Source organism: Pseudoliparis swirei, chromosome 23, assembly GCF_029220125.1.
Source record: "Pseudoliparis swirei isolate HS2019 ecotype Mariana Trench chromosome 23, NWPU_hadal_v1, whole genome shotgun sequence".
In the NCBI taxonomy this organism is placed as follows: Eukaryota; Metazoa; Chordata; class Actinopteri; order Perciformes; family Liparidae; genus Pseudoliparis; species Pseudoliparis swirei.
In genome coordinates this window covers 23,075,214-23,101,931 of record NC_079410.1, presented here as the reverse complement: position 1 = coordinate 23,101,931, position 26,718 = coordinate 23,075,214, and the positions used below count along the sequence as shown (strand labels likewise).

At 54.7% G+C, this 26,718-nt stretch overlaps 2 protein-coding genes across 3 annotated transcripts in view; both read left to right on the top strand.

The window, feature by feature from the left end:
• abat (4-aminobutyrate aminotransferase) overlaps nucleotides 1–6,361 on the top strand; it is a 37,907-nt gene extending 31,546 nt beyond the window's left edge. The window contains exons 12-15 of the mRNA XM_056406623.1: nucleotides 400–546; nucleotides 711–822; nucleotides 1,375–2,541; nucleotides 4,732–6,361. Of these exons, the coding sequence (XP_056262598.1) occupies nucleotides 400–546; nucleotides 711–822; nucleotides 1,375–1,496 (381 nt within the window). The 3' untranslated portion in view covers nucleotides 1,497–2,541; nucleotides 4,732–6,361. The remainder of the gene's footprint in view (nucleotides 1–399; nucleotides 547–710; nucleotides 823–1,374; nucleotides 2,542–4,731) is intronic.
• A 2,209-nt stretch (nucleotides 6,362–8,570) lies between these two features.
• rcn3 (reticulocalbin 3, EF-hand calcium binding domain) lies at nucleotides 8,571–26,718 on the top strand. Of its 2 annotated transcripts, none has more exons than XM_056407501.1 (8): nucleotides 8,571–8,654; nucleotides 9,968–10,185; nucleotides 10,494–10,687; nucleotides 21,844–22,016; nucleotides 22,113–22,173; nucleotides 22,252–22,343; nucleotides 22,571–22,678; nucleotides 26,285–26,718. In XM_056407501.1, the coding sequence occupies exons 1-8, from the start codon at nucleotides 8,652–8,654 to the stop codon at nucleotides 26,390–26,392; spliced, it is 957 nt and encodes a 318-aa protein (XP_056263476.1). In that variant the 5' UTR covers nucleotides 8,571–8,651; the 3' UTR covers nucleotides 26,393–26,718. The 2 variants fall into 2 exon arrangements, with proteins under 2 accessions (XP_056263476.1, XP_056263475.1); XM_056407500.1 differs by lacking the exon at nucleotides 8,571–8,654 and adding an exon at nucleotides 9,397–9,463.

Below are 26,718 nucleotides of genomic sequence, written 5' to 3'. Positions count from 1 at the left end.
CCCCTCACAGGTGTGTGTGTCTCTTTTAGTTGGTTTCCCCTCACAGGTGTGTGTGTGTGTGTGTGTGTCTCTTCTAGTTGGTTTCCCCTCACAGGTGTGTGTGTCTCTTCTAGTTGGTTTCCCCTCACAGGTGTGTGTGTCTCTTCTAGTTGGTTTCCCCTCACAGGTGTGTGTCTCTTCTAGTTGGTTTCCCCTCACAGGTGTGTGTGTCTCTTTTAGTTGGTTTCCCCTCACAGGTGTGTGTGTCTCTTCTAGTTGGTTTCCCCTCTCAGGTGTGTGTGTCTCTTTTAGTTGGTTTCCCCTCACAGGTGTGTGTGTCTCTTTTAGTTGGTTTCCCCTCACAGGTGTGTGTGTCTCTTTTAGTTGGTTTCCCCTCACAGGTGTGTGTGTCTCTTTCAGCCGTTCCGTATCTTCAACACGTGGATGGGCGACCCGACCAAGAACCTCCTCCTGACTGAGGTTCTCAAAGTCGTCCGAAAAGAGAATCTTCTGGCGGAGGTGACCCGCTCTGGGAAAGCTCTGATGGACGGCCTGTACGACCTGCAGGTAGTGTGGGACGCACACTTTGTGTTAGTCAGTGTTCCTCCTGGAGGATAACATCTGTTATATGGACAGGATCCAATCAGCAGCAGGCTGGGGTTCAGGGGTCACCTGACCCTCACCTGTGTGTGTGTAAATATGACCTTCATGCCTTTGGACTTGACCTTCAGGCTAAGTACCCCGGCCTCCTGAGTCGAGCTCGCGGTGTGGGGACCTTCTGCGCCATAGACGTCTGTGATGATGCAACACGCACCAGCATCCTGGTGAAGGCCCGAGACAAAGGTATGAAGCCCCCCCCCCCCCCCCCCCGAGGACGAGAGCTCACCTTCAGAGGAACGACACACTCTGAATGTGCAATTTGGGCGATGTCATTCTTGTGTGGTGGATCAAATGTTTCAAAGTGTGTGTTTCCACAACATATATACACATATCATCCATCAATAACATAACATCCACTTGGACTCAGATGAACTGATTCATTTTGACATCCTGTGATAACTCAGGATGGTTTTAAGCTAATTTCATCAAATTGGACACAAACGTCCACTTGAAGGATGAGTTGATGATACTTCGTGTGTCAGAGGTCACTGTGACTTCACAAACACTCATCATGTATGTGGTAATTATGACAAATGACGAGCGCTGAAGGGATGAGATGTGAACAGACATGAACGTAAGCTGCCAGGTGACAGGTTGTTGGATCTAATCATTTGAGTTTTTAGGGCGCTGAACAGAGACGGCTCTAACCTCGTGTCGTCACGACGTCCTCACACAGGATGTGAGTAACCTGAGGAAGCTGGAGGACCGGCCTCTCACCCTGCGTGTCATTCTCAGGTGTCCTGCTGGGAGGCTGTGGGGATCGGTCGATCCGGTTCCGCCCGGCGCTGGTGTTCAAGGACTACCACGTGAACATCTTCCTCAACATCTTCAACGACGTGCTGGCCGAGCACAAGTAGAAGGCGACCCCGAAGGAGCGCGACGGACGCCGCACGAGCCCGACTTTAACCCAGAGCGGAGGGAGGCAGCTCCAGGCGGTCCACGTCATAAGCACAATACACACCTCATACATCCAATTAGCCAATCGTCATCTCTGTAGCCAGAGGTGAAGATGATGATGATGATATTCTCATGCTGTACCCAGGGAAGCATCCAGGTACCTGGGTACTGCTGCAGCCACTGAGAGTTCCACAGTGGTCATGATCCTTTAAAATAAATCTGTGGAAATTGAGAATAATTCTCATCTCTTCTCCGTAGAGCGACTCTTGGCGAGTCGTGCCATGTTGTCCGCGTCGGCTCGTCTGGCTGCTTCACTGTCTCTGCCTGAGGGGTGCAGGTCTGCAGCCGGGCGCTGGCCAAATGTAAATCACACATTGGAGATCCCAACTCCGAATGAACCTCTCTGATTGGCTCAGAATCTTATTTCTTCTTTTAGTGATCATATGCTTGCTTCATCCCACTGAGGTGGTTCCATGTGTGTGTGTGTGTGTGTGTGTGTGAAGAAGACAGCGAGTCGCCCTGACTCCATGTAGGAACGCACAATAGAGCTGACACCTGCATGTCATTTGATGCCGTCCGTTAAAAAACGTCCTTGTGATGACGCTGTGTTGCTCTTAATAGGAATGACTTTTGAAAAATGTTGTAGCCCAGAAAAAAAACCGTGACTCTTAAATGAATCGTGACGATGTCATAGATTGTTTAGTGCCTGCGTGTCACTTAAATGTGCTAATATGGTTTCCTCTCCTCTTTCGAGTGGCTCAAATGGAAGAAGCCATATAAGCCATGTCACCTTGGTTGAACTAAACTCCCGAACACATCGACCTGAGTCTTGAACAAAAGCGTCATATGTTGCCAAAATTTATTTCTGAACTTGCATTTACTTTTATATTATATACCACACTTGGTTGTAATTTCATATTTCACATTTCTCATGCGTGACAGTGTTTAAGCATACAGGGAAACTAATCGTTTTCAGTTTGCCTCAAGCTAACCGAGCTAATACAAGTTTCAAGTTTCAAGTTTCAAGTTTTTATTGTCACATCCCCTTTTATACAAGTATAATCGGTTCGTGAAATTCTTATGTGCAAAACACCCGACAGCAGTAGCAGACTAAAAAAAAGAATAAGAATGAGAATAAACTATACAATATCCACACACAAAAAAGAAGAAAGTATTAACAATATATATCACAGAATATGTTCTAGTGTGTAGTGTTAATGAGGGTCTCAGTCCTTGTTCAGCAGCCTGATGGCCTGACTGAAGAAGCTGTCCCTCAGTCTGTTTGTGCGGCACTTGATACTGCGGTATCGCCTGCCTGACGGTAGAAGGGTGAACAGTTTGTGGCCGGGGTGGTTATTGTCTTTCATCATCCGTTTGGCCCTGGCCACGCACCGCTTGGTGTATATGTCCAGGATGGAGGGAAGCTCACCTCCAACGATGTACTGTGCCGACCGCACCACCCTCTGTAGTGCCCTACGCTCCAGGGCGGTGCAGTTCCGTACCAGACGGTGATGCAACCTGTCAGAACACTCGATGGTACTGGTGTAGAATGTTCTGAGGATGCGGGGGCCATGTTGAATTTCCTCAGTCGCCTAAGGAAATACAGGCGTTGTTGGGCCCTTTTCACCACGTGAGTGGTGTGCGTGGTCCATGTGAGGTCCTCGGAGATGTGCACGCCGAGGAACTTGAAGCTGCTGACCTCTCTACTGCAACTCCGTCTATGGAGATGGGGTGTGCTCTCCTCTCCGCTTCCTGTAGTCCACGATCAGCTCCTTGGTCTTCTTGACGTTGAGGACGAGGCTGTTCTCCTGGCACCACTGTACCAGTGATCCAACCTCCTCCCTGTAGGCTGTCTCTGTCGTCGGTGATCAGCCCCAACACTGTTGTGTCGTCAGCAAACTTGATGATGACGTTGGAGCTGTGCATGGCCGTGCAGTCGTGGGTGCACAGGAGTAGAGGAGGGCTCAACACGCATCCCTGAGGGGCTCCCGTGTTGAGGGTCAGCGGCTCTGAGGTGGTACTGCCCATCCTCACCACCTGGCGGCGGCCCGACAGGAAGTCCAGTATCCAGCTGCACATGGTAGAGTGCAGGCCCAGACCTCTGAGCTTGGTGTCGAGCTTGGCGGGAACAATAGTGTTGAACGCTGAGCTGTAGTCCACAACCAGCATTCGCACACAACAGTTCCTCCTCCAGGTGGGAAAGGGCGGTGTGAAGTGCCATGGCAATTGCGTCGTCGGTGGATCTGTTTTGACGATATGCAAATTGCCATGGGTCCAGCGTGGCAGGCAACATGGAACAAATGAAGTCCTTGACCAACCTCTCAAGCATTTACTGACAATCGAGGTGAGGGCTACGGGTCTCCAGTCATTCAGGCAGGTTACCTTGGGGTGTTTGGGGACAGGCACAATGGTGGACATCTTGAAGCTCTCAGGAACAACAGCCTGGGACAGGAGAGGTTGAAGATGTCTGCGAAGACTCCTGCCAACTGGTCTGCACATGCTCTGAGGCGCGCCCGGGATGAGGTCGGGACCAGCCGCCTTCCGGATGTCCACCCGCTTGAAGGCTCTGCGCACGTCAGCCTCTGAGATGATCAGCTGGCTGGTCTCCGGCGGCGCTGCCTTGGGCGGGCTGCCGTTCACGTCGAACCGAGCAAAGAATGTATTTAGCTCGCCTGGGAGGGAGGTAGAGGAGTTCTCTTCACCGCTGGTTCTCCTCTGAAGTCCGTGATTGTCTGTAGCCCTTCCACACACCTCTCACGTCATGGCTCTTGAGCTTCTCCTCCACCTTGTTCCTGAACTCCCGCTTGGCAGAGCCGATGGTCTTACGGAGGTCGAGCGGGCTCTTTGTATTCCTCCATATTCGAGTCGAAGGCGGTGTTACGCGTGCGGAGTGCAGCGCGAACATCGCCATTTATCCACGGTTTCTGGTTGGGATAAATCCGAACCGACTTGGTAGGAACAACGTCATCTATGCATTTCTTGATGAACCCGGTGACTGAGGACGCGTACTCACTGACGTTGTTGTCCGACGCGACCCTGAACATATCCCAGTCAGCACGTTCAAAACAGTCCTGTAGCATAGACTCCGATTGGTCCGACCAGCGTTGCACTTCCTTCACAGCGATTGGTTGCTGCTTAAGCCTCTGCCTGTAGGCGGGGAGTAGTTGGATGGAGCGGTGGTCCGATTTGCCCCAGCTAACGGGGCTAATACAGCTAACAGAGCTAACAGGGTTAATACAGCTAACAGGGCTAATACAGTTAACAGAGCTAACGGGGCGAATACAGTTAACAGAGCTAACAGGGCTAATACAGCTAACAGGGCTAATACAGGGTTAATACAGCTAACAGGGCTAATACAGCTAACAGGGCTAATACAGTTAACAGAGCTAACGGGGCTAATACAGTTAACAGAGCTAACAGGGCTAATACAGCTAACAGGGCTAATACAGTTAACAGAGCTAACGGGGCTAATACAGTTAACAGAGCTAACAGGGCTAATACAGCTAACGTGGCTAATACAGTTAACAGAGCTAACAGGGCTAATACAGCTAACAGAGCTAATACAGCTAACAGGGCTAATACAGTTAACAGAGCTAACAGGGCTAATACAGCTAACGGGGCTAATACAGCTAACAGAACTAAGAACTCGACCCCTCAGAGCAGAATGGCTTCTTTGATTCGGGCTTCAGGGGTTCAGCCTCTGAGGGTTCGTTTATACCGATGTGATGAACATGAGCTGGATGACGAAGAGTCTTTCAGTTGTTAGTGTCAACTTGTTGTTAGTCGCATCTTTTGGAACTCGTCCACTGAAAAGCCCTCAGACTTTGAAAACACTCCCAACTAGAACGGTGAACTCATCTCCCCGTGTCACACTTCAGTTGACTGGTCATCGCTTCCTCTGAGCCAGAGCTGTCCTCCTGTGGGTTCACTTGTGTTAGCTTGGTTAGCTTTATTAGTTGTATTAGCCCCATTAGCTCAGTTAGCTGTATTAGCCATGTTAGCTCGGTGAGCTGTGTTAGCTCTATTATCCTTGTTAACTTGGTTAGCTGTATTAGCTTGGTTAGCTGACAGCAGAATACTCGAGGTGACATCATCTCCTGACAGACAGTAAAGCGTAAATGTGTCCTTTATGTCGCTGAGGCCAACAATGAGTCCATTCCACACTGAACATCACAGAGGACAGATTTAAAATCTATTGGACGTGTCTTCAAACTGTATTTTTTATATTTTATTCTCAAGAGAAAATACTTTAAATATATAGATTAAATTATTCTTATTTTTATGGGAATCCTAACAAATGATCTCCCCCAAACAGGGCTGCAAGTCCACTGAGTATCAATCGGATGATAACAGAGAAGTGGAGCTTAAAGGCTTAAACACCGTCACACCACAACTCTATATATATATTTGTAGATTCTTTATTTTATAACTCTGCCCAGGCTGTGGTTCTGATTCTGTAGAACAGTCGAGACTTCATCAGTGTCTGAATGTTCAATGGTGCTTTTAGGCAAGAGTTGCAAATTAATATATATGTATATGTAATAATATTTTTTCGTTCATGACAGAAAGTATATCCAGTAAGCCGGACGTAAAGTAGTTTGGGTCGATGTGTGAACATGGACCGTGGGTCTGCCGGGGGTCCATGAGCAATACAATGGTGGTTTCTATATTCCATGTCATGACCTTCTTTAATCATGTTTGACTAACTGTTATCGCCTGTGATCTGAGGTACATGATTATTGATGTGATTATTCCCGATGGCTCTAACTGTTGTCCATAAAACATTCTGTCCATTTACTGTGAGAATAAATCAAGTTTTAAGTAACCGAGTTGAATGTTTCTGGTTCTTGAGCATCGGAGCTCCTCAGCTCAGAGGACGCTTCAGATCCACATGACGATGTCAAGAAGTTTCATTTGTTACCGTCGCATTGAAAATGCGGAAGGTTATGTTTTGATCGCTGTGTATTTGTATGCGTGCGTGCGTGTTATTCGCATAAGTCAAAAAGTATTAAACCGAATAGCATGAAATTTTGTGGGATGATTGGTTATTATCCGGGGACCATTTGATTAGATTTTGGGATCGATCGGGTCAAAGGTAAAGGTCAAGGTCATGAAAAGGTCAACATCTTCTTTTTACCATAGCGCGGTCAATTTTTATCCAATTGGCATGCAACTAATGCCAAAATGTTCATAATTCAATGCCCAATCTTGTGATATGCGAAGGTATGCGCTCTACCGAGTGCCCATTCTAGTTTGAAATGAAATAGAAGAAACAGGGTGCCATTTACAAATGAAGGTGCAACACAATATCACCAGAACAGTATGAATATTAATATTGTCTCCTTCCATCTTGAAATGCTGGATGATTTCTACAAGTTTACTCGTATTCAGACTTTCAATAATTCCACTGCCTCTAAATCTACCGGCAACTTCTACTGAGGAAACGTTCTTCTGCTCCTTGAAGCGCCGTTAACGAAACACCCGACATGTCGACATGACGACCTTTACACATTTTTATTGTCACACGTTTCAAAAGCTTTGCATTTCAACCGGATTACACACATGTTGACATGTGGGTAAAAGATTATTCAGATGTTCTGGAACGATTCACCTGATATAATGAACCCGCTCCACCGCTGAGCCACGCTGGTTAAAGGACGTGTCTCACAGTGAGGACGCTAAGTATTCAGACCCCTTGACAGTTTTCACTCTTTGTTTCATTTGCTAAAATCAAAAAAGTTCATTTTATTTCTCATTAATGTCACTGCACCATCTTGACAGAAAAAAACTGAAATGTAGAATTGTTTGCACATTTATTAAAAAAGAAAAAGTGAAATATCCCACGGTCCCTAGTGTCGGAGCCTCTGCTGTGACCTCACGTTGAACTCACCGCGGTCCATGTCTTCTGGTCCTCCTGGAGACGGCCGACTCCTCCATGGGAGTCCAGCTGTGTTCAAATAAACTGCTTGGACCCGATTAGGAAAGGCACACACACGTGACTGTATGCTCCTGCACACCTGTCCACCTGCACAGCTGTGATTGGCTCACACATGATGAACAATAATACACTGTACACACAGCTGTTCAGGGTGAAGTGTCGAGGAGGCCGGGGATGGACACGGGGTCAGGCCCTCTGAGGGGGGTTGTATTTTGTAATAATGGGCTTTATAAAATAATGAATTGAAATAAATGTAATCTACGGTCAGTTTCCAGCTTCCCACGGGGTCATGGAAGCCTGCACGGGCGTGGAGCCGGCATGTACCCGGAGGTCCATCCGCACTGATGGAGGTCACATGGTCAGGTGTAATTGGGTGGTGCAGAGCATGTCCTTCCACCAAACAACCACCCGGTGGAACCAGAGGACGCTGAGTCTCCAACAGGAGACTCTTACATTTCTGTGATTAAAACTATTAAAAACATTTGTGAATTCTCAATAAATCCAAACTGCTCATAAGCAGCGACTGACTCTCTTAAAACTGTCTGTGTAATATTGAGCAACTTTGGATCTAATGGAAGGAACGAAGAGGCTGGTAACTGTTAACTGTTGAACAACATTGGAACATTAACAATAAAGATAACTCTGACCTTTGAACTATAAAGAGTTTCTTTCAAAATTGAAGATACTTTATTATATTTACACAGACAGTTTGACCAACTGTCAATAAATCAAACTTCGTCATAATGGATGTTTAAGAGAAGCTCTCCTCGGCTGTAGTCGGCTACCCTCGGCTCCTCTCCGCTCCTCTCGGCTCCTCTCGGCTACCCTCGGCTACCCTCGGCTCCTCTCCGCTCCTCTCGGCTCCTCTCGGCTACCCTCGGCTCCTCTCGGCTCCTCTCGGCTACCCTCGGCTCCCCTCCGCTCCTCTCGGCTCCTCTCGGGCCGAGTGGTCCGCTTTGGCGTGACAACGTGGCGGTTAACAACCAATAAGAAGTTGTCCAAAAGGATTGCATTAACGTATCCTATTTCCTATTGGTTGTCACCGCCGTCCGGGCGCCGGTGATTGGCTAGCTGACCAACGAGGCCCGCCTCCCTGCCGCTGTTAAAGGTACAGAGTGCCAACGCAGACTGATCCGCTGCTGCTGCGAAGGGAGGAGACGCGACGAGCTGCCAGAAGATGGTGATTTAACTTCTTTACTGCCTCTAAAGCCTTTGTTAGGAGAACCCTGACGAGCTGCCGTGATGTTTGTGCTGCTGTCGCTCCGCTATCAGTGTGTTCAGCTCACTGGGGGAAGCTTCCGCAGGAAGGAGCCCTGGAATGGGATTAATTAAGGCTGTGAGAGGTCATGAGACATCACCATTAATATACTGTGACAGAGTTTTATCTCTCTTTATTTAGTTTGATGAACTCTTCCTGTTATCTCAGTGAAGACTGAACGATGTGTTGTGTTGGTACAGTTCTGACTGTTGATGAACATATATAACTTTTAACTTGTGTAAAGAAAAGCATGGACCGTTTCCTTTCCTCCGGCGACCTGGCAGCTCCAGAGTCAGTTGCCCCCCTAGAGGACCCTCAAGGAGAGCGTGCTAAAGTCCTACCGCCCTCCTGGTGCCCTGAACTCGTGGCAGAGGAAGGAGGTGATTGGCCAGGAACAGGTGAAGCCCAGAGGGGTCAGGGTGAGCTGTAGACCAGCAGCCTCTGGGCCTTTATGGGTCGTCCTGAGACCACAAGGGACCCGCTTCCATCCCCGCTCTCCCCATAGCTCATGTTGAAGTGCCCTTGAGCAAGGCACTGAACCCCCAGTGTCTCCTTAATAACTAAGGATGTGTCGGTGAGGAGAGTTTACCCACAGGATCAATAAAAGTTGACCTTTCTACTTTCTTTGTACTTTCTTTCTCCTCTCAGTTAAACCTCTGCCCTCCGGAGGCTCTGGAGATTTTTATTCCATGCATTTCAACCTTAGAACCACGATGTTGAATGTTATTCCTGTAAGGATTATGTTTTTTATTCGTGTTCTGTGTTTTAAACTTGTGTTTAAATGTGCTTGATCTAGATGTCTTTTGTCTATATTTTAGGCCAATAATGTTCTTTCCTTTGCTCTCTCTCTCTCTCTGTCTCTCTCTCTCTCTGTGTCTCTCTCTCTCTGTGTCTCTCTCTGTCTCTCTCTCTGTCTCTCACTCTCTCTGTCTCTCACTCTCTCTGTCTCTCTGTCTGTCTCTCTCTCTGTCTCTCTCTCTGTCTCTCTGTGTCTCTGTCTCTCTCTGTCACTCTCTCTGTCTCTCACTCTCTCTGTCTCTCACTCTCTGTCTCTCTGTCTGTCTGTCTCTCTGTCTGTCTCTCTCTGTCTCTCTCTCTGTCTCTCTCTCTGTGTCTCTGTGTCTCTGTCTCTCTCTCTGTCTCTCTCTCTGTCTCTCTCTGTCTCTGTGTCTCTCTCTCTCTCTCTGTGTCTGTCTCTCTCTCTCTCTCTCTGTGTCTGTCTCTCTCTCTCTCAGTCCATGATGAAGCTGCTGAGGTCCGTAGCGGCGCTCTGCCTCCTGGCCGCCGCGGCCTTCGCCGTCCCGGCTCAGGAGAAGCGCATCCACCACCAGTTGGATCTGAGTGACCACGACGACGGCCACGGCTTCCTGTACGACCACAAGGCCTTCCTGGGCAAAGAGGAGGCCAAGACCTTCGACCAGCTGACCCCCGAGGAGAGCAAAGACAAACTGGCGTAGGTTTGACTTCCCGAACGCTCACGTGGACGAAGACCTCCACTCTAGAACCCCGGTAGACTCCAAAGGCCCGTTGATCCCCAAATACTGTCAGCACATGGTTACGTATTCTTTGTGACGCGGTCGCAGTGCAGATCTCTGGCGTGACCTCCGGCCTGGTCGGCTCACCCTGAGACTCTGAACCCAACCGCCGGCTCTAGAAGTCCTTTAGTTCTTGCCATCCTCATCCGCTGTTAGGTTACTTTGCTACGTCACATGACTGCTATCCGGGTGGAGTTCAGGACTCTCCTTTCGACTCCTCCTGCAGGAAGATCGTGGACCGCATCGACACGGACAAGGACGGCTTCATCAGCCACGCGGAACTGCACTCCTGGATCAAACACCGGCAGAGGAGGTACATCCAGGAGAACGTCAACAAGCACTGGAAGGACTACGACCAGAACCACGACGGGAAGATCGCCTGGCAGGAGTACAAGAACACCACCTACGGGTTCTACCTGGGTACCGACTCCTTCCTCCTTCCGCCTTCCTTTACCACACCTCCTTCTTGTGATCGGGACGCTGGTTTCCGTGTCAGACGAAGCAGCTTGGAGGAGTCCTTCTAGGAGACGTTCTTCTAGGAGGAGTCCTTCTAGGAGACGTCTGAGGGAACACGAGCGTGTCCTCTTAGGCCACGCTGTATGAGCTCCTCAAGGAACCAGCTCCACTCCACGAGTATGCAAAGTAATGAGCAGTTACCAATGATCAATAACTGATGACCGATTATCAATAACTAATGTTCAATAACGGCCAATGACAGATGACTTTCTAGCGATTGTCCCAACGGGCACAAGAGGAATCAGAAGTCCACTTGGTGGTCTCCGTGCGTCTCTCTCTCTCTCTGGACCACTAGGTGGTCTCTCTCTCTCTCTCTCTGGACCACTTGGTGGTCTCTCTGGACCACTAGGTGGTCTCTCTCTCTCTCTGGACCACTTGGTAGTCTCTCTCTCTCTCTCTGGACCACTCGGTGGTCTCTCTCTCTCTCTCTGGACCACTCGGTGGTCTCTCTCTCTCTGGACCACTCGGTGGTCTCTCTCTCTCTCTGGACCACTTGGTGGTCTCTCTCTCTCTCTGGACCACTTGGTGGTCTCTCTGGACCACTCGGTGGTCTCTCTCTCTCTCTCCGGACCACTCGGTGGTCTCTCTCTCTGGACCACTCGGTGGTCTCTCGGTCTCTCTGGACCACTCAGTGGTCTCTCTCTCTCTCTGGACCACTCGGTGGTCTCTCTCTCTCTCTGGACCACTCGGTGGTCTCTCGGTCTCTCCGGACCACTCGGTGGTATCTCTCTCTCTGGACCACTCGGTGGTCTCCCTCTCTCTCTGGACCACTCGGTGGTCTCTCTCTCTCTCTCTGGACCACTTGGTTGTCTCTCTGGACCACTCGGTGGTCTCTCTCTCTCTCTGGACCACTCGGTGGTCTCTCTCTCTCTGGACCACTTGGTGGTCTCTCTCTCTCTCTCTGGACCACTTGGTGGTCTCTCTGGACCACTCGGTGGTCTCTCTGGACCACTCGGTGGTCTCTCTCTCTCTCTGGACCACTCGGTGGTCTCTCTCTCTGGACCACTCGGTGGTCTCTCTCTCTCTCTCTGGACCACTCGGTGGTCTCTCGGTCTCTCTGGACCACTCGGTGGTCTCTCTCTCTCTGGACCACTCGGTGGTCTCTCTCTCTCTCTGGACCACTCGGTGGTCTCTCGGTCTCTCCGGACCACTCGGTGGTATCTCTCTCTCTGGACCACTCGGTGGTCTCTCTCTCTCTGGACCACTCGGTGGTCTCTCGGTCTCTCCGGACCACTCGGTGGTCTCTCTCTCTCTCTGGACCACTCGGTGGTCTCTCGGTCTCTCCGGACCACTTGGTGGTCTCTCTCTCTCTCTGGACCACTCGGTGGTCTCTCGGTCTCTCTGGACCACTTGGTGGTCTCTCTCTCTCTCTCTCTCTGGACCACTCGGTGGTCTCTCTCTCTCTCTGGACCACTCGGTGGTCTCTCTCTCTCTCCGGACCACTCGGTGGTCTCTCTCTCTCTGGACCACTCGGTGGTCTGTCTCTCTCTCTATGGACCACTCGGTGGTCTCTCGGTCTCTCTGGACCACTCGGTGGTCTCTCGGTCTCTCTGGACCACTTGGTGGTCTCTCTCTCTCTCTCGACCACTCGGTGGTCTCTCTCTCTCTCTCTGGACCACTCGGTGGTCTCTCGGTCTCTCCGGACCACTCGGTGGTCTCTCTTCTCTCCGGACCACTCGGTGGTCTTTCCGGACCACTCGGTGGTCTCTCTCTCTCTCCGGACCACTCGGTGGTCCCTCTCTCTCTCTCCGGACCACTCGGTGGTCTCTCTCTCTCTCTGGACCACTTGGTGGTCTCTCTCTCTCTCTGGACCACTCGGTGGTCTCTCTCTCTCTCTCTCTGGACCACTTGGTGGTCTCTCTCTCTCTCTGGACCACTCGGTGTTCTCTCTCTCTCTCTGGACCACCCGGTGGTCTCTCGGTCTCTCCGGACCACTCGGTGGTCTCTCTCTCTCTCTGGACCACTCGGTGGTCTCTCTCTCTCTGGACCACTCGGTGGTCTCTCTCTCTCTGGACCACTCGGTGGTCTCTCTCTCTCTCTGGACCACTTGGTGGTCTCTCTCTGGACCACTCGGTGGTCTCTCTCTCTCTCTGGACCACTCGGTGGTCTCTCTCTCTCTCTGGACCACTCGGTGGTCTCTCGGTCTCTCTGGACCACTCGGTGGTCTCTCTCTCTCTGGACCACTTGGTGGTCTCTCTCTCTCTGGACCACTCGGTGGTCTCTCTCTCTCTGGACCACTCGGTGGTCTCTCTCTCTGGACCACTTGGTGGTCTCTCTCTCTCTGGACCACTCGGTGGTCTCTCTCTCTGGACCACTCGGTGGTCTCTCTCTCTCTGGACCACTTGGTGGTCTCTCGGTCTCTCTGGACCACTTGGTGGTCTCTCTCTCTCTCTGGACCACTCGGTGGTCTCTCTCTCTCTCTGGACCACTCGGTGGTCTCTCTCTCTCTCTCTGGACCACCCGGTGGTCTCTCTCTCTCTCTGGACCACTCGGTGGTCTCTCTCTCTCTCTGGACCACCCGGTGGTCTCTCTCTCTCTCTCTGGACCACTCGGTGGTCTCTCTCTCTCCGGACCACCCGGTGGTCTCTCTCTCTCTCTGGACCACCCGGTGGTCTCTCTCTCTCTCTGGACCACTCGGTGGTCTCTCTCTCTCTGGACCACCCGGTGGTCTCTCTCTCTCTCTGGACCACCCGGTGGTCTCTCTCTCTCTCTGGACCACTTGGTGGTCTCTCTCTCTCTGGACCACTCGGTGGTCTCTCTCTCTCTCCGGACCACCCGGTGGTCTCTCTCTCTCTCTGGACCACTCGGTGGTCTCTCTCTCTCTCTCTGGACCACTCGGTGGTCTCTCTCTCTCTGGACCACTCGGTGGTCTCTCTCTCTCTCTGGACCACTCGGTGGTCTCTCTCTCTCTCTATGGACAACTCGGTGGTCTCTCTCTCTCTGGACCACTCGGTGGTCTCTCTCTCTCTGGACCACTTGGTGGTCTCTCTCTCTCTCTCTCTGGACCACTCGGTGGTCTCTCTCTCTCTCTCTGGACCACTCGGTGGTCTCTCTCTCTCTCTGGACCACTCGGTGGTCTCTCTCTGGACCACTCGGTGGTCTCTCTCTCTCTCTGGACCACTCGGTGGTCTCTCTCTCTCTGGACCACTTGGTGGTCTCTCTCTCTCTCTGGACCACTCGGTGGTCTCTCTCTCTCTGGACCACTTGGTGGTCTCTCTCTCTCTCTCTCTCTCTGGACCACTCGGTGGTCTCTCTCTCTCTGGACCACTCGGTGGTCTCTCTCTCTCTGGACCACTTGGTGGTCTCTCTCTCTCTGGACCACTTGGTGGTCTCTCTCTCTCTCTCTGGACCACTCGGTGGTCTCACTCTCTGGACCACCCGGTGGTCTCTCTCTCTCTGGACCACTCGGTGGTCTCTCTCTCTCTCTGGACCACTCGGTGGTCTCTCTCTCTCTGGACCACCCGGTGGTCTCTCTCTCTCTGGACCACCCGGTGGTCTCTCGCTCTCTCTGGACCACTCGGTGGTCTCTCGGTCGCTCCGGACCACTTGGTGGTCTCTCTCTCTCTCTGGACCACTCGGTGGTCTCTCTCTCTCTGGACCACTCGGTGGTCTCTCTCTCTCTGGACCACTTGGTGGTCTCTCTCTCTGGACCACCGGTGGTCTCTCTCTCTCTGGACCACTCGGTGGTCTCTCTCTCTGGACCACTCGGTGGTCTCTCTCTCTCTGGACCACTTGGTGGTCTCTCGGTCTCTCTGGACCACTTGGTGGTCTCTCTCTCTCTCTCTGGACCACTCGGTGGTCTCTCTCTCTCTGGACCACCCGGTGGTCTCTCTCTCTCTGGACCACCCGGTGGTCTCTCTCTCTCTCTGGACCACTCGGTGGTCTCTCTCTCTCTGGACCACCCGGTGGTCTCTCTCTCTCTCTGGACCACCCGGTGGTCTCTCGGTCTCTCCGGACCACTCGGTGGTCTCTCTCTCTCTGGACCACTCGGTGGTCTCTCTCTCTCTGGACCACTCGGTGGTCTCTCGGTCTCTCCGGACCACTCGGTGGTCTCTCTCTCTCTCTGGACCACTCGGTGGTCTCACTCTCTCTGGACCACTCGGTGGTCTCTCTCTCTCTGGACCACTCGGTGGTCTCTCTCTCTCTCTGGACCACTCGGTGGTCTCTCTCTCTCTGGACCACTCGGTGGTCTCTCTCTCTCTGGACCACTTGGTGGTCTCTCTCTCTCTGGACCACTCGGTGGTCTCTCTCTCTGGACCACTCAGTGGTCTCTCTCTCTCTGGACCACTCAGTGGTCTCTCTCTCTCTGGACCACTCGGTGGTCTCTCGGTCTCTCTGGACCACTTGGTGGTCTCTCTCTCTCTCTCTCTGGACCACTCGGTGGTCTCTCTCTAGTCTGGACCACTCGGTGGTCTCTCTCTCTCTCTGGACCACCCGGTGGTCTCTCTCTCTCTCTGGACCACTTGGTGGTCTCTCTCTCTCTCTCTCTGGACCACTCGGTGGTCTCACTCTCTGGACCACCCGGTGGTCTCTCTCTCTCTCTGGACCACTCGGTGGTCTCTCTCTCTCTCTCTGGACCACCCGGTGGTCTCTCTCTCTCTCTCTGGACCACTCGGTGGTCTCTCTCTCTCTCTCCGGACCACCCGGTGGTCTCTCTCTCTCTCTGGACCACCCGGTGGTCTCTCTCTCTGTCTCTGGACCACCGGTGGTCTCTCTCTCTCTCTGGACCACCGGTGGTCTCTCTCTCTCTGGACCACTCGGTGGTCTCTCTCTCTCTGGACCACCCGGTGGTCTCTCTCTCTCTCTGGACCACTCGGTGGTCTCTCTCTCTCTGGACCACTCGGTGGTCTCTCTCTCTCTGGACCACCCGGTGGTCTCTCTCTCTCTGGACCACTCGGTGGTCTCTCTCTCTCTGGACCACTCGGTGGTCTCTCTCTCTCTCTGGACCACTCGGTGGTCTCTCTCTCTCCGGACCACCCGGTGGTCTCTCTCTCTCTCTGGACCACTCGGTGGTCTCTCTCTCTGGACCACTCGGTGGTCTCTCTCTCTCTGGACAACCCGGTGGTCTCTCTCTCTCTGGACCACCCGGTGGTCTCTCTCTCTCTCTGGACCACTCGGTGGTCTCTCTCTCTGGACCACTTGGTGGTCTCTCTCTCTCTCTGGACCACTCGATGGTCTCTCTCTCTGGACCACTTGGTGGTCTCTCTCTCTCTGGACCACTCGGTGGTCTCTCTCTCTCTGGACCACCCGGTGGTCTCTCTCTCTCTGGACCACCCGGTGGTCTCTCTCTCTCTCTGGACCACTCGGTGGTCTCTCTCTCTCTGGACCACCCGGTGGTCTCTCTCTCTCTCTGGACCACCCGGTGGTCTCTCGGTCTCTCCGGACCACTCGGTGGTCTCTCTCTCTCTGGACCACTCGGTGGTCTCTCGGTCTCTCCGGACCACTCGGTGGTCTCTCTCTCTCTGGACCACTCGGTGGTCTCTCGGTCTCTCTGGACCACTTGGTGGTCTCACTCTCTCTGGACCACTTGGTGGTCTCTCTGGACCACTCGGTGGTCTCTCGGTCTCTCCGGACCACTCGGTGGTCTCTCTCTCTCTCTGGACCACTCGGTGGTCTCTCGGTCTCTCTGGACCACTCGGTGGTCTCTCTCTCTCTGGACCACTCGGTGGTCTCGGTCTCTCTGGACCACTTGGTGGTCTCTCTCTCTCTGGACCACTTGGTGGTCTCTCTGGACCACTCGGTGGTCTCTCTCTCTCTCTGGACCACCCGGTGGTCTCTCCGGACCACTCGGTGGTCTCTCTCTCTCTCTCTGGACCACCCGGTGGTCTCTCCGGACCACTCGGTGGTCTCTCTCTCTCTCTGGACCACTCGGTGGTGTCTCTCTCTCTGGACCACCCGGTGGTCTCTCTCTCTGGACCACTCGGTGGTCTCTCTCTCTCTGGACCACTCGGTGGTCTCTCTCTCTCTGGACCACTCGGTGGTCTCTCGGTCTCTCTGGACCACTCGGTGGTCTCTCGGTCTCTCTGGACCACTCGGTGGTCTCTCCGTCTCTCCGGACCACCTGGTGGTCTCTCTCTCTCTGGACCACTCGGTGGTCTCTCTCTCTCTGGACCACTTGGTGGTGTCTCTCTGGACCACTCGGTGGTCTCTCGGTCTCTCTGGACCACTTGGTGGTCTCTCTCTGGACCACTCGGTGGTCTCTCGGTCTCTCTGGACCACTTGGTGGTCTCTCTCTCTCTCTGGACCACTTGGTGGTCTCTCTCGCTCTCTGGACCACCCGGTGGTCTCTCGGTCTCTCTGGACCACTTGGTGGTCTCTCTCTCTCTGGACCACTTGGTGGTCTCTCTCTCTCTCTGGACCACTCGGTGGTCTCTCGGTCTCTCTGGACCACTTGGTGGTCTCTCTCTCTCTGGACCACTTGATGGTCTCTCTCTCTCTCTGGACCACTTGGTGGTCTCTCTCTCTCTCTGGACCACTTGGTGTCTCTCTCTCTCTCTCTCTGGACCACCCGGTGGTCTCTCGGTCTCTCTGGACCACTCGGTGGTCTCTCTCTCTGGACCACTTGGTGGTCTCTCTCTCTCTCTGGACCACTCGGTGGTCTCTCGGTCTCTCTCTGGACCACCCGGTGTTCTCTCTCTCTCTCTGGACCACTCGGTGGTCTCTCTCTCTCTCTCTGGACCACTCGGTGGTCTCTCGGTCTCTCTGGACCACTCGGTGGTCTCTCGGTCTCTCTGGACCACTTTGTTGTCTCTCTCTGGACCACTCGGTGGTCTCTCTCTCTCTCTGGACCACTTGGTGGTCTCTCTCTCTCTCTGGACCACCCGGTGGTCTCTCTGGACCACTCGGTGGTCTCTCTCTCTCTCTGGACCACTTGGTGGTCTCTCTGGACCACTCGGTGGTCTCTCGGTCTCTCCGGACCACTCGGTGGTCTCTCTCTCTCTGGACCACTTGGTGGTCTCTCTCTCTCTCTGGACCACTCGGTGGTCTCTCTCTCTCTCTCCGGACCACCCGGTGGTCTCTCGGTCTCTCTGGACCACTCGGTGGTCCTCTCTCTCTCTCTCTCTCTCTCTCTATGGACAACTCGGTGGTCTCTCTCTCTCTCTGGACCACCCGGTGGTCTCTCTCTCTCTGGACCACCCGGTGGTCTCTCGCTCTCTCTGGACCACTCGGTGGTCTCTCGCTCTCTCTGGACCACTCGGTGGTCTCTCGGTCGCTCCGGACCACTTGGTGGTCTCTCTCTCTCTCTGGACCACTCGGTGGTCTCTCTCTCTCTCTGGACCACTCGGTGGTCTCTCTCTCTCTCTCCGGACCACCCGGTGGTCTCTCTCTCTCTCTGGACCACTCGGTGGTCTCTCTCTCCGGACCACCCGGTGGTCTCTCTCTCTCTCTGGACCACTTGGTGGTCTCTCTCTCTCTCTGGACAACTCGGTGGTCTCTCTCTCTCCGGACCACCCGGTGGTCTATCTCTCTCTGGACCACCCGGTGGTCTCTCTCTCTCTCTGGACCACTCGGTGGTCTCTCTCTCTGGACCACCCGGTGGTCTCTCTCTATCTCTGGACCACCCGGTGGTCTCTCTCTCTCTCTGGACCACCCGGTGGTCTCTCGGTCTCTCCGGACCACTCGGTGGTCTCTCTCTCTCTGGACCACTCGGTGGTCTCTCGGTCTCTCCGGACCACTCGGTGGTCTCTCTCTCTCTCTGGACCACTCGGTGGTCTCTCAGTCTCTCTGGACCACTTGATGGTCTCACTCTCTCTGGACCACTTGGTGGTCTCTCTGGACCACTCGGTGGTCTCTCTCTCTCTCTGGACCACCCGGTGGTCTCTCCGGACCACTCGGTGGTCTCTCGGTCTCTCTGGACCACTCGGTGGTCTCGGTCTCTCTGGACCACTTGGTGGTCTCTCTCTCTCTGGACCACTCGGTGGTCTCTCTCTCTCTGGACCACCCGGTGGTCTCTCCGGACCACTCGGTGGTCTCTCTCTCTCTCTGGACCACCCGGTGGTCTCTCCGGACCACTCGGTGGTCTCTCTCTCTCTCTGGACCACTCGGTGGTGTCTCTCTCTCTGGACCACCCGGTGGTCTCTCTCTCTCTCTGGACCACTCGGTGGTCTCTCTCTGGACCACTCGGTGGTCTCTCTCTCTCTGGACCACCCGGTGGTCTCTCCGGACCACTCGGTGGTCTCTCTCTCTCTCTGGACCACTCGGTGGTCTCTCCGGACCACTCGGTGGTCTCTCTCTCTCTCTGGACCACTCGGTGGTCTCTCGGTCTCTCTGGACCACTCGGTGGTCTCTCGGTCTCTCCGGACCACCTGGTGGTCTCTCTCTCTCTGGACCACTCGGTGGTCTCTCGGTCTCTCCGGACCACTCGGTGGTCTCTCTCTCTCTCTGGACCACTTGGTGGTGTCTCTCTGGACCACTCGGTGGTCTCTCGGTCTCTCTGGACCACTTGGTGGTCTCTCTCTGGACCACTCGGTGGTCTCTCGGTCTCTCTGGACCACTTGGTGGTCTCTCTCTCTCTCTGGACCACTTGGTGGTCTCTCTCGCTCTCTCTCTCTCTGGACCACCCGGTGGTCTCTCGGTCTCTCTGGACCACTTGGTGGTCTCTCTCTCTCTCTGGACCACTCGGTGGTCTCTCGGTCTCTCTGGACCACTTGGTGGTCTCTCTCTCTCTCTGGACCACTTGATGGTCTCTCTCTCTCTCTCTGGACCACTTGGTGGTCTCTCTCTCTCTGGACCACTTGGTGTCTCTCTCTCTCTCTCTCTGGACCACCCGGTGGTCTCTCGGTCTCTCTGGACCACTCGGTGGTCTCTCTCTCTCTCTGGACCACTTGGTGGTCTCTCTCTCTGGACCACTCGGTGGTCTCTCGGTCTCTCTGGACCACTTGGTGGTCTCTCTCTGGACCACCCGGTGTTCTCTCTCTCTCTCTCTGGACCACTTGGTGGTCTCTCTCTCTCTCTCTCTCTGGACCACTCGGTGGTCTCTCGGTCTCTCTGGACCACTTTGTGGTCTCTCTCTGGACCACTCGGTGGTCTCTCTCTCTCTCTGGACCACTTGGTGGTCTCTTTCTCTCTCTGGACCACTCGGTGGTCTCTCTCTCTCTGGACCACTTGGTGGTCTCTCTGGACCACTCGGTGGTCTCTCTCTCTCTGGACCACTTGGTGGTCTCTCCGGACCACTCGGTGGTCTCTCTCTCTGGACCACTCGGTGGTCTCTCGCTCTCTGGACCACCCGGTGGTCTCTCTGGACCACTCGGTCGTCTCTCTCTCTCTGGACCACTTGGTGGTCTCTCTCTCTCTGGACCACCCGGTGGTCTCTCTCTCTCTGGACCACTCGGTGGTCTCTCGCTCTCTGGACCACTCGGTGGTCTCTCTGGACCACTCGGTGGTCTCTCTCTCTCTCTCTGGACCACTCGGTGGTTTCTCTCTCTCTCTGGACCACCCGGTGGTCTCTCTGGACCACTCGGTGGTCTCTCTCTCTCTCTCTGGACCACTCGGTGGTCTCTCTCTCTCTCTCTCTCTCTCTGGACCACTCGGTGGTTTCTCGCTCTCTCTCTGGACCACTTGGTGGTCTCTCTCTCTCTCTGGACCACTTGGTGGTCTCTCTCTCTCTCTGGACCACTTGGTGGTACCTCTGGACCACTCGGTGGTCTCTCGCTCTCTCTCTGGACCACTCGGTGGTCTCTCTCTCGCTCTCTGGACCACTCGGTGGTCTCTCTCTCTGGACCACTCGGTGGTCTCTCTCTCTCTGGACCACTTGGTGGTCTCTCCGGACTACTCGGTGGTCTCTCTCTCTCTGGACCACTTGGTGGTCTCTCTCTCTCTCTGGACCACCCGGTAGTCTCTCGGTCTCTCTGGACCACTTGGTGGTCTCTCTCTCTCTCTGGACCACTCGGTGGTCTCTCGGTCTCTCTGGACCACTTGGTGGTCTCTCTCTCTCTCTGGACCACTTGGTGGTCTCGCTCTCTCTCTCTGGACCACTTGGTGGTCTCTCTCGGTCTCTCTGGACCACTTGGTGGTCTCTCTCTCTCTCTCTCTGGACCACTCGGTGGTCTCTCTGGACCACTTGGTGGTCTCTCTCTGGACCACCCGGTGTTCTCTCTCTCTCTCTGGACCACTCGGTGGTCTCTCGGTCTCTCTGGACCACTTGGTGGTCTCTCTCTGGACCACTCGGTGGTCTCTCTCTCTCTCTGGACCACTTGGTGGTCTCTCTCTCTCTCTGGACCACCCGGTGGTCTCTCTGGACCACTCGGTGGTCTCTCTCTGGACCACTTGGTGGTCTCTCTCTGGACCACTCGGTGGTCTCTCTCTCTCTCTGGACCACTTGGTGGTCTCTCTCTCTCTGGACCACTCGGTGGTTTCTCTCTCTGGACCACTTGGTGGTCTCTCCGGACCACCCGGTGGTCTCTCTCTCTGGACCACTCGGTGGTCTCTCGCTCTCTGGACCACTTGGTGGTCTCTCTCTCTCTGGACCACCCAGTGGTCTCTCTCTCTGGACCACTCGGTGGTCTCTCTCTCTCTGGACCACCCGGTGGTCTCTCTGGACCACCCGGTGGTCTCTCTCTCTCTCTCTGGACCACTCGGTGGTCTCTCTCTCTCTCTGGACCACTCGGTGGTCTCTCTCTCTCTCTGGACCACTCGGTGGTCTCTCTCTCTCTCTGGACCACTCGGTGGTCTCTCTCTCTCTGGACCACTCGGTGGTCTCTCTCTCTCTCTCTGGACCACTCGGTGGTCTCTCTCTCTCTCTCTCTCTGGACCACTCGGTGGTCTCTCTCTCTCTCTGGACCACTTGGTGGTCTCTCTGGACCACTCGGTGGTCTCTCTGGACCACTCGGTGGTCTCTCTCTTGCTCTCTGGACCACTCGGTGGTCTCTCTCTCTCTCTGGACCACTCGGTGGTTTCTCTCTCTCTCTCTGGACCACTCGGTGGTCTCTCTCTCTCTGGACCACCCGGTGGTCTCTCTCTCTGGACCACTCGGTGGTCTCTCTGGACCACCCGGTGGTCTCTCTCTCTGGACCACTCGGTGGTCTCTCTGGACCACCAACATGTGGCTGACATGTTCTCAGACGAGGAGTTTGACGACGTGGAGGACAAGACCGCCTACCGGACCATGCTGACCCGGGACGAGAGGCGCTTCAAGACCGCCGACCGGGACGGAGACGGCATCGCCACGCGGGACGAGTTCACGGCCTTCCTGCACCCCGAGGAGTTCCACCACATGAGGGATGTCATCGTGCAGGTAGGCGCTGAGGCGATGAAGTGTTACCGTGACGACGAGGACGCACCTGCCTCAGGACCGGAACCACCTCGAGCTGTGACTCCTTCTCTCTCGTAGGAAACCATGGAGGACATCGATAAGAACGGAGACGGCAAGGTGGACATGACGGAGTACATCGGTGGGTGATCCCCGAGACCAACCGCACCGCCACTGCAGGACGGCTGGCCTAAGTGTGTGTGTGTGTGTGTGTGTGCAGGGGACATGTACACATCAGAAGACGGGGAGGGAGAGCCGGACTGGGTCCAGACGGAGAAGAAACAGTTCTCTGATTTCAGAGACACCAACAAGGTAAAAGCCATCGCAGTAAAACTCTTAGTATGAAAACGTACAAAGACTCTCCGGTTATATTTGAGTTTAAAAAGTCCAAAAGCATTACCCACTAAATGTAGTTCAGGTGTCATTTAGTGGACTAGGAGTATAACTAGAGGTCCAGGTCCAGCCCCTCCTGCTCTGTGAGTCGGTTCTGGTCCAGATGTCCGTTCGGTTCCTCAGTAAACCCGGTGTGTGTGGGACAGGACGGGTACCTGGATGCTGAGGAGGTGGCCGACTGGGTTCTGCCAGGAGAGGTGGACCACGCTGACAACGAAGCCAAGCATCTGATCCTTGAGACCGACACGGACCAGGTAGACCCCCTGAGACCCCCTGAGACCCTCTGAGACCCTCTGCCATGTGCAGCCTACCTTCCTCTGACACACCGCTCAGTCCATGAGGCCTCAGGAGAATACACACCGGGTGCTACTGCAGTGAAGCTCTCCTCGATGGTGCATTCAAAGACTCCTCTCCTACAGCTCTCCATCCATTAGATCCCTGTGCCAGGTTCACCCCAGACAGGTTCCCCCTAGCCGGGTTCCCCCTAGCCGGGTTTACACTAGCCGGGTTCCCCCTAGCCGGGTTTACACTAGCCGGGTTTACACTAGCCGGGTTTACACTAGCCGGGTTTACCCTAGCCGGGTTTACACTAGCCGGGTTTACACTAGCCGGGTTTACACTAGCCAGGTTCCCCCTAGCCGGGTTCCCCCTAGCCGGGTTCCCACTAGCCGGGTTTACACTAGCCGGGTTCCCCTTAGCCGGGTTTACACTAGCCGGGTTTACACTAGCCGGGTTTACACTAGCCGGGTTCCCAGCGGGTTTACAATAGCCGGGTTTACACTAGCCGGGTTTACACTAGCCGGGTTTACACTAGCCGGGTTCCCCCTAGCTGGGTTTACACTAGCCGGGTTCCCCCTAGCCGGGTTTACACTAGCCGGGTTCCCCCTAGCCGGGTTTACACTAGCCGGGTTCCCCTTAGCCGGGTTTACACTAGCCGGGTTTACACTGGCCGGGTTTACACTAGCCGGGTTTACACTAGCCGGGTTCCCCCTAGCCGGGTTTACACTAGCCGGGTTCCCCCTAGCCGGGTTTACACTAGCCGGGTTCCCTCTAGCCGGGTTCCCCCTAGCCGGGTTCACACTAGCCGGGTTCCCCTTAGCCGGGTTTACACTAGCCGGGTTCCCCCTAGCCGGGTTTACACTAGCCGGGTTCCCCCTAGCCGGGTTTACACTAGCCGGGTTTACACTAGCCGGGTTCCCCCTAGCCGGGTTTACACTAGCCGGGTTTACACTAGCCGGGTTTACACTAGCCGGGTTTACACTAGCCGGGTTCCCCCTAGCCGGGTTTACACTAGCCGGGTTCCCCCTAGCCGGGTTCCCCTTAGCCGGGTTTACACTAGCCGGGTTCCCCCTAGCCGGGTTTACACTAGCCGGGTTCCCCAGCCGGTTTACACTAACCGGTTTACACTAGCCGGGTTCCCCCTAGCCGGGTTTACACTAGCCGGGTTCCCCCTAGCCGGGTTTACACTAGCCGGGTTCCCCCTAGCCGGGTTCCCCTTAGCCGGGTTTACACTAGCCGGGTTCCCCCTAGCCGGGTTTACACTAGCCGGGTTCCCCTTAGCCGGGTTTACACTAGCCGGGTTTACACTAGCCGGGTTCCCCCTAGCCGGGTTCCCACTAGCCGGGTTCCCCCTAGCCGGGTTCCCCCTAGCCGGGTTTACACTAGCCGGGTTCCCCTTAGCCGGGTTTACACTAGCCGGGTTTACACTAGCCGGGTTTACACTAGCCGGGTTCCCCCTAGCCGGGTTCCCCTTAGCCGGGTTTACACTAGCCGGGTTCCCTTAGCCGGGTTTACACTAGCCGGGTTTACACTAGCCGGGTTCCCCCTAGCCGGGTTTACACTAGCCGGGTTCCCCCTAGCCGGGTTTACACTAGCCGGGTTTACACTAGCCGGGTTCCCCCTAGCCGGGTTTACACTAGCCGGGTTCCCCCTAGCCGGGTTTACACTAGCCGGGTTCCCCCTAGCCGGGTTTACACTAGCCGGGTTTACACTAGCCGGGTTCCCCCTAGCCGGGTTCCCCCTAGCCGGGTTCCCACTAGCCGGGTTTACACTAGCCGGGTTCCCCTTAGCCGGGTTTACACTAGCCGGGTTTACACTAGCCGGGTTTACACTAGCCGGGTTCCCCTTAGCCGGGTTTACACTAGCCGGGTTTACACTAGCCGGGTTTACACTAGCCGGGTTTACACTAGCCGGGTTCCCCCTAGCCGGGTTTACACTAGCCGGGTTCCCCCTAGCCGGGTTTACACTAGCCGGGTTTACACTAGCCGGGTTCCCCCTAGCCGGGTTTACACTAGCCGGGTTCCCCTTAGCCGGGTTTACACTAGCCGGGTTCCCCCTAGCCGGGTTTACACTAGCCGGGTTCCCCCTAGCCGGGTTCCCCTTAGCCGGGTTTACACTAGCCGGGTTCCCCCTAGCCGGGTTTACACTAGCCGGGTTCCCCCTAGCCGGGTTTACACTAGCCGGGTTCCCCTTAGCCGGTTACACTAGGGTTCCCCTTAGCCGGGTTTACACTAGCCGGGTTTACACTAGCCGGGTTTACACTAGCCGGGTTTACACTAGCCGGGTTCCCCTTAGCCGGGTTTTACACTAGCCGGGTTTACACTAGCCGGGTTTACACTAGCCGGGTTCCCCTTAGCCGGGTTTACACTAGCCGGGTTCCCCCTAGCCGGGTTTACACTAGCCGGGTTCCCCCTAGCCGGGTTTACACTAGCCGGGTTTACACTAGCCGGGTTCCCCCTAGCCGGGTTTACACTAGCCGGGTTCCCCTTAGCCGGGTTTACACTAGCCGGGTTCCCCCTAGCCGGGTTTACACTAGCCGGGTTTACACTAGCCGGGTTCCCCCTAGCCGGGTTCCCACTAGCCGGGTTTACACTAGCCGGGTTCCCCCTAGCCGGGTTTACACTAGCCGGGTTTACACTAGCCGGGTTTACACTAGCCGGGTTCCCCCTAGCCGGGTTTACACTAGCCGGGTTCCCCCTAGCCGGGTTTACACTAGCCGGGTTCCCCTTAGCCGGGTTTACACTAGCCGGGTTCCCCCTAGCCGGGTTTACACTAGCCGGGTTCCCCCTAGCCGGGTTCCCACTAGCCGGGTTCCCTCTAGCCGGGTTCCCACTAGCCGGGTTCCCACTAGCCAGGTTCCCCCTAGCCAGGTTCCCCCTAGCCAGGTTCCCCCTAGCCAGGTTCCCCTTAGCCGGGTCCCCCCTAGCCAGGTTCACACTAGCCAGGTTCCCCCTAGCCAGGTTCCCCTTAGCCGGGTTCCCCTTAGCCGGGTTCCCCCTAGCCAGGTTCACACTAGCCGGGTTCCCCCTAGCCAGGGTCACCCTGAACCGGTTCATTCCTTCTGCTACGGTTATAATTGATGACTCTAAATTGGCCGTAGTCTTTGGACTGTAGGAGGAACCCGGAGAGAACCCACGCAGACACGGGGACAACATGCACTCCCCACAGAGGGTCTGCTGGAGGTCTAACAGTCGATGAGACATGTGGACACTTTGTCCTGGAACCACATGACAAACTACAGGAGGAACATTGTCCTGTTCCATGACGTGTGTGGCCCTTTAAATGCACCAAAGGATGTTCGGCCTCTCAGCTGCAACAGCTCGCACCGTTATTGTAACAGAGGTCAGGAGGTCGCTGTGATGAAGAGAGGTGAGGTGGTAACTATGAATACATATACACTAGTGAGGAGAACACACAATGTCTCTGAAGGGAAGACCACGAGTCCACAAGGTGCATGTCATGGGGTCATGGGGTAATTGGGTAATTGTGGGTTAATTATTAACGAGGTTGTCTGTCCTGCTTTCTCTTGCTCTTCTCTTCCTGTCAATCATAACCCAATAACCCCCCGGTGGACGCCTCAGGACCAGAGAATCACCAAGAAGGAGGTTCTGTCCAACTGGAACATGTTTGTGGGCAGCCAGGCGACCAATTACGGGGAGGACTTGACCAAGAGACACGACGAGCTGTGATGAGCGGGGGTCGTTATGGACCTGTGGACTCACACACACACACACTCTCATGTACTGTGTATGTGAATACAGACGCTCCGTTTCTCTCTTTGCTTAATTTACCAAGTGAATAATTGTAAAGTTTATGACACGGTTCCACGTGGTCCCGACATGTGACGGTTCCACGTGGTCCCGACACGTGACGGTTCCACGTGGTCCCGACACGTGGTTCCAGGTCTTTGTGTGACACACTAGGGATTCTGAATGACAGACAGTTCTATCTTCAGCCTGTGAACAGACACGCGGCTTCAGGAGGTTTGACTATTAAAAGTCTGGTTTGTTTTCTA

Coding starts and splice junctions, on each gene's coding strand:
- rcn3 (XM_056407500.1), top strand. CDS start 9,422: ATGCATTTCAACCTTAGAACCACGATGTTGAATGTTATTCCT. Junction 22,017..22,112: donor TGAGGGATGTCATCGTGCAG/GTAGGCGCTGAG, acceptor TCTCTCTCGTAG/GAAACCATGGAGGACATCGA. Junction 22,174..22,251: donor GGACATGACGGAGTACATCG/GTGGGTGATCCC, acceptor GTGTGTGTGCAG/GGGACATGTACACATCAGAA.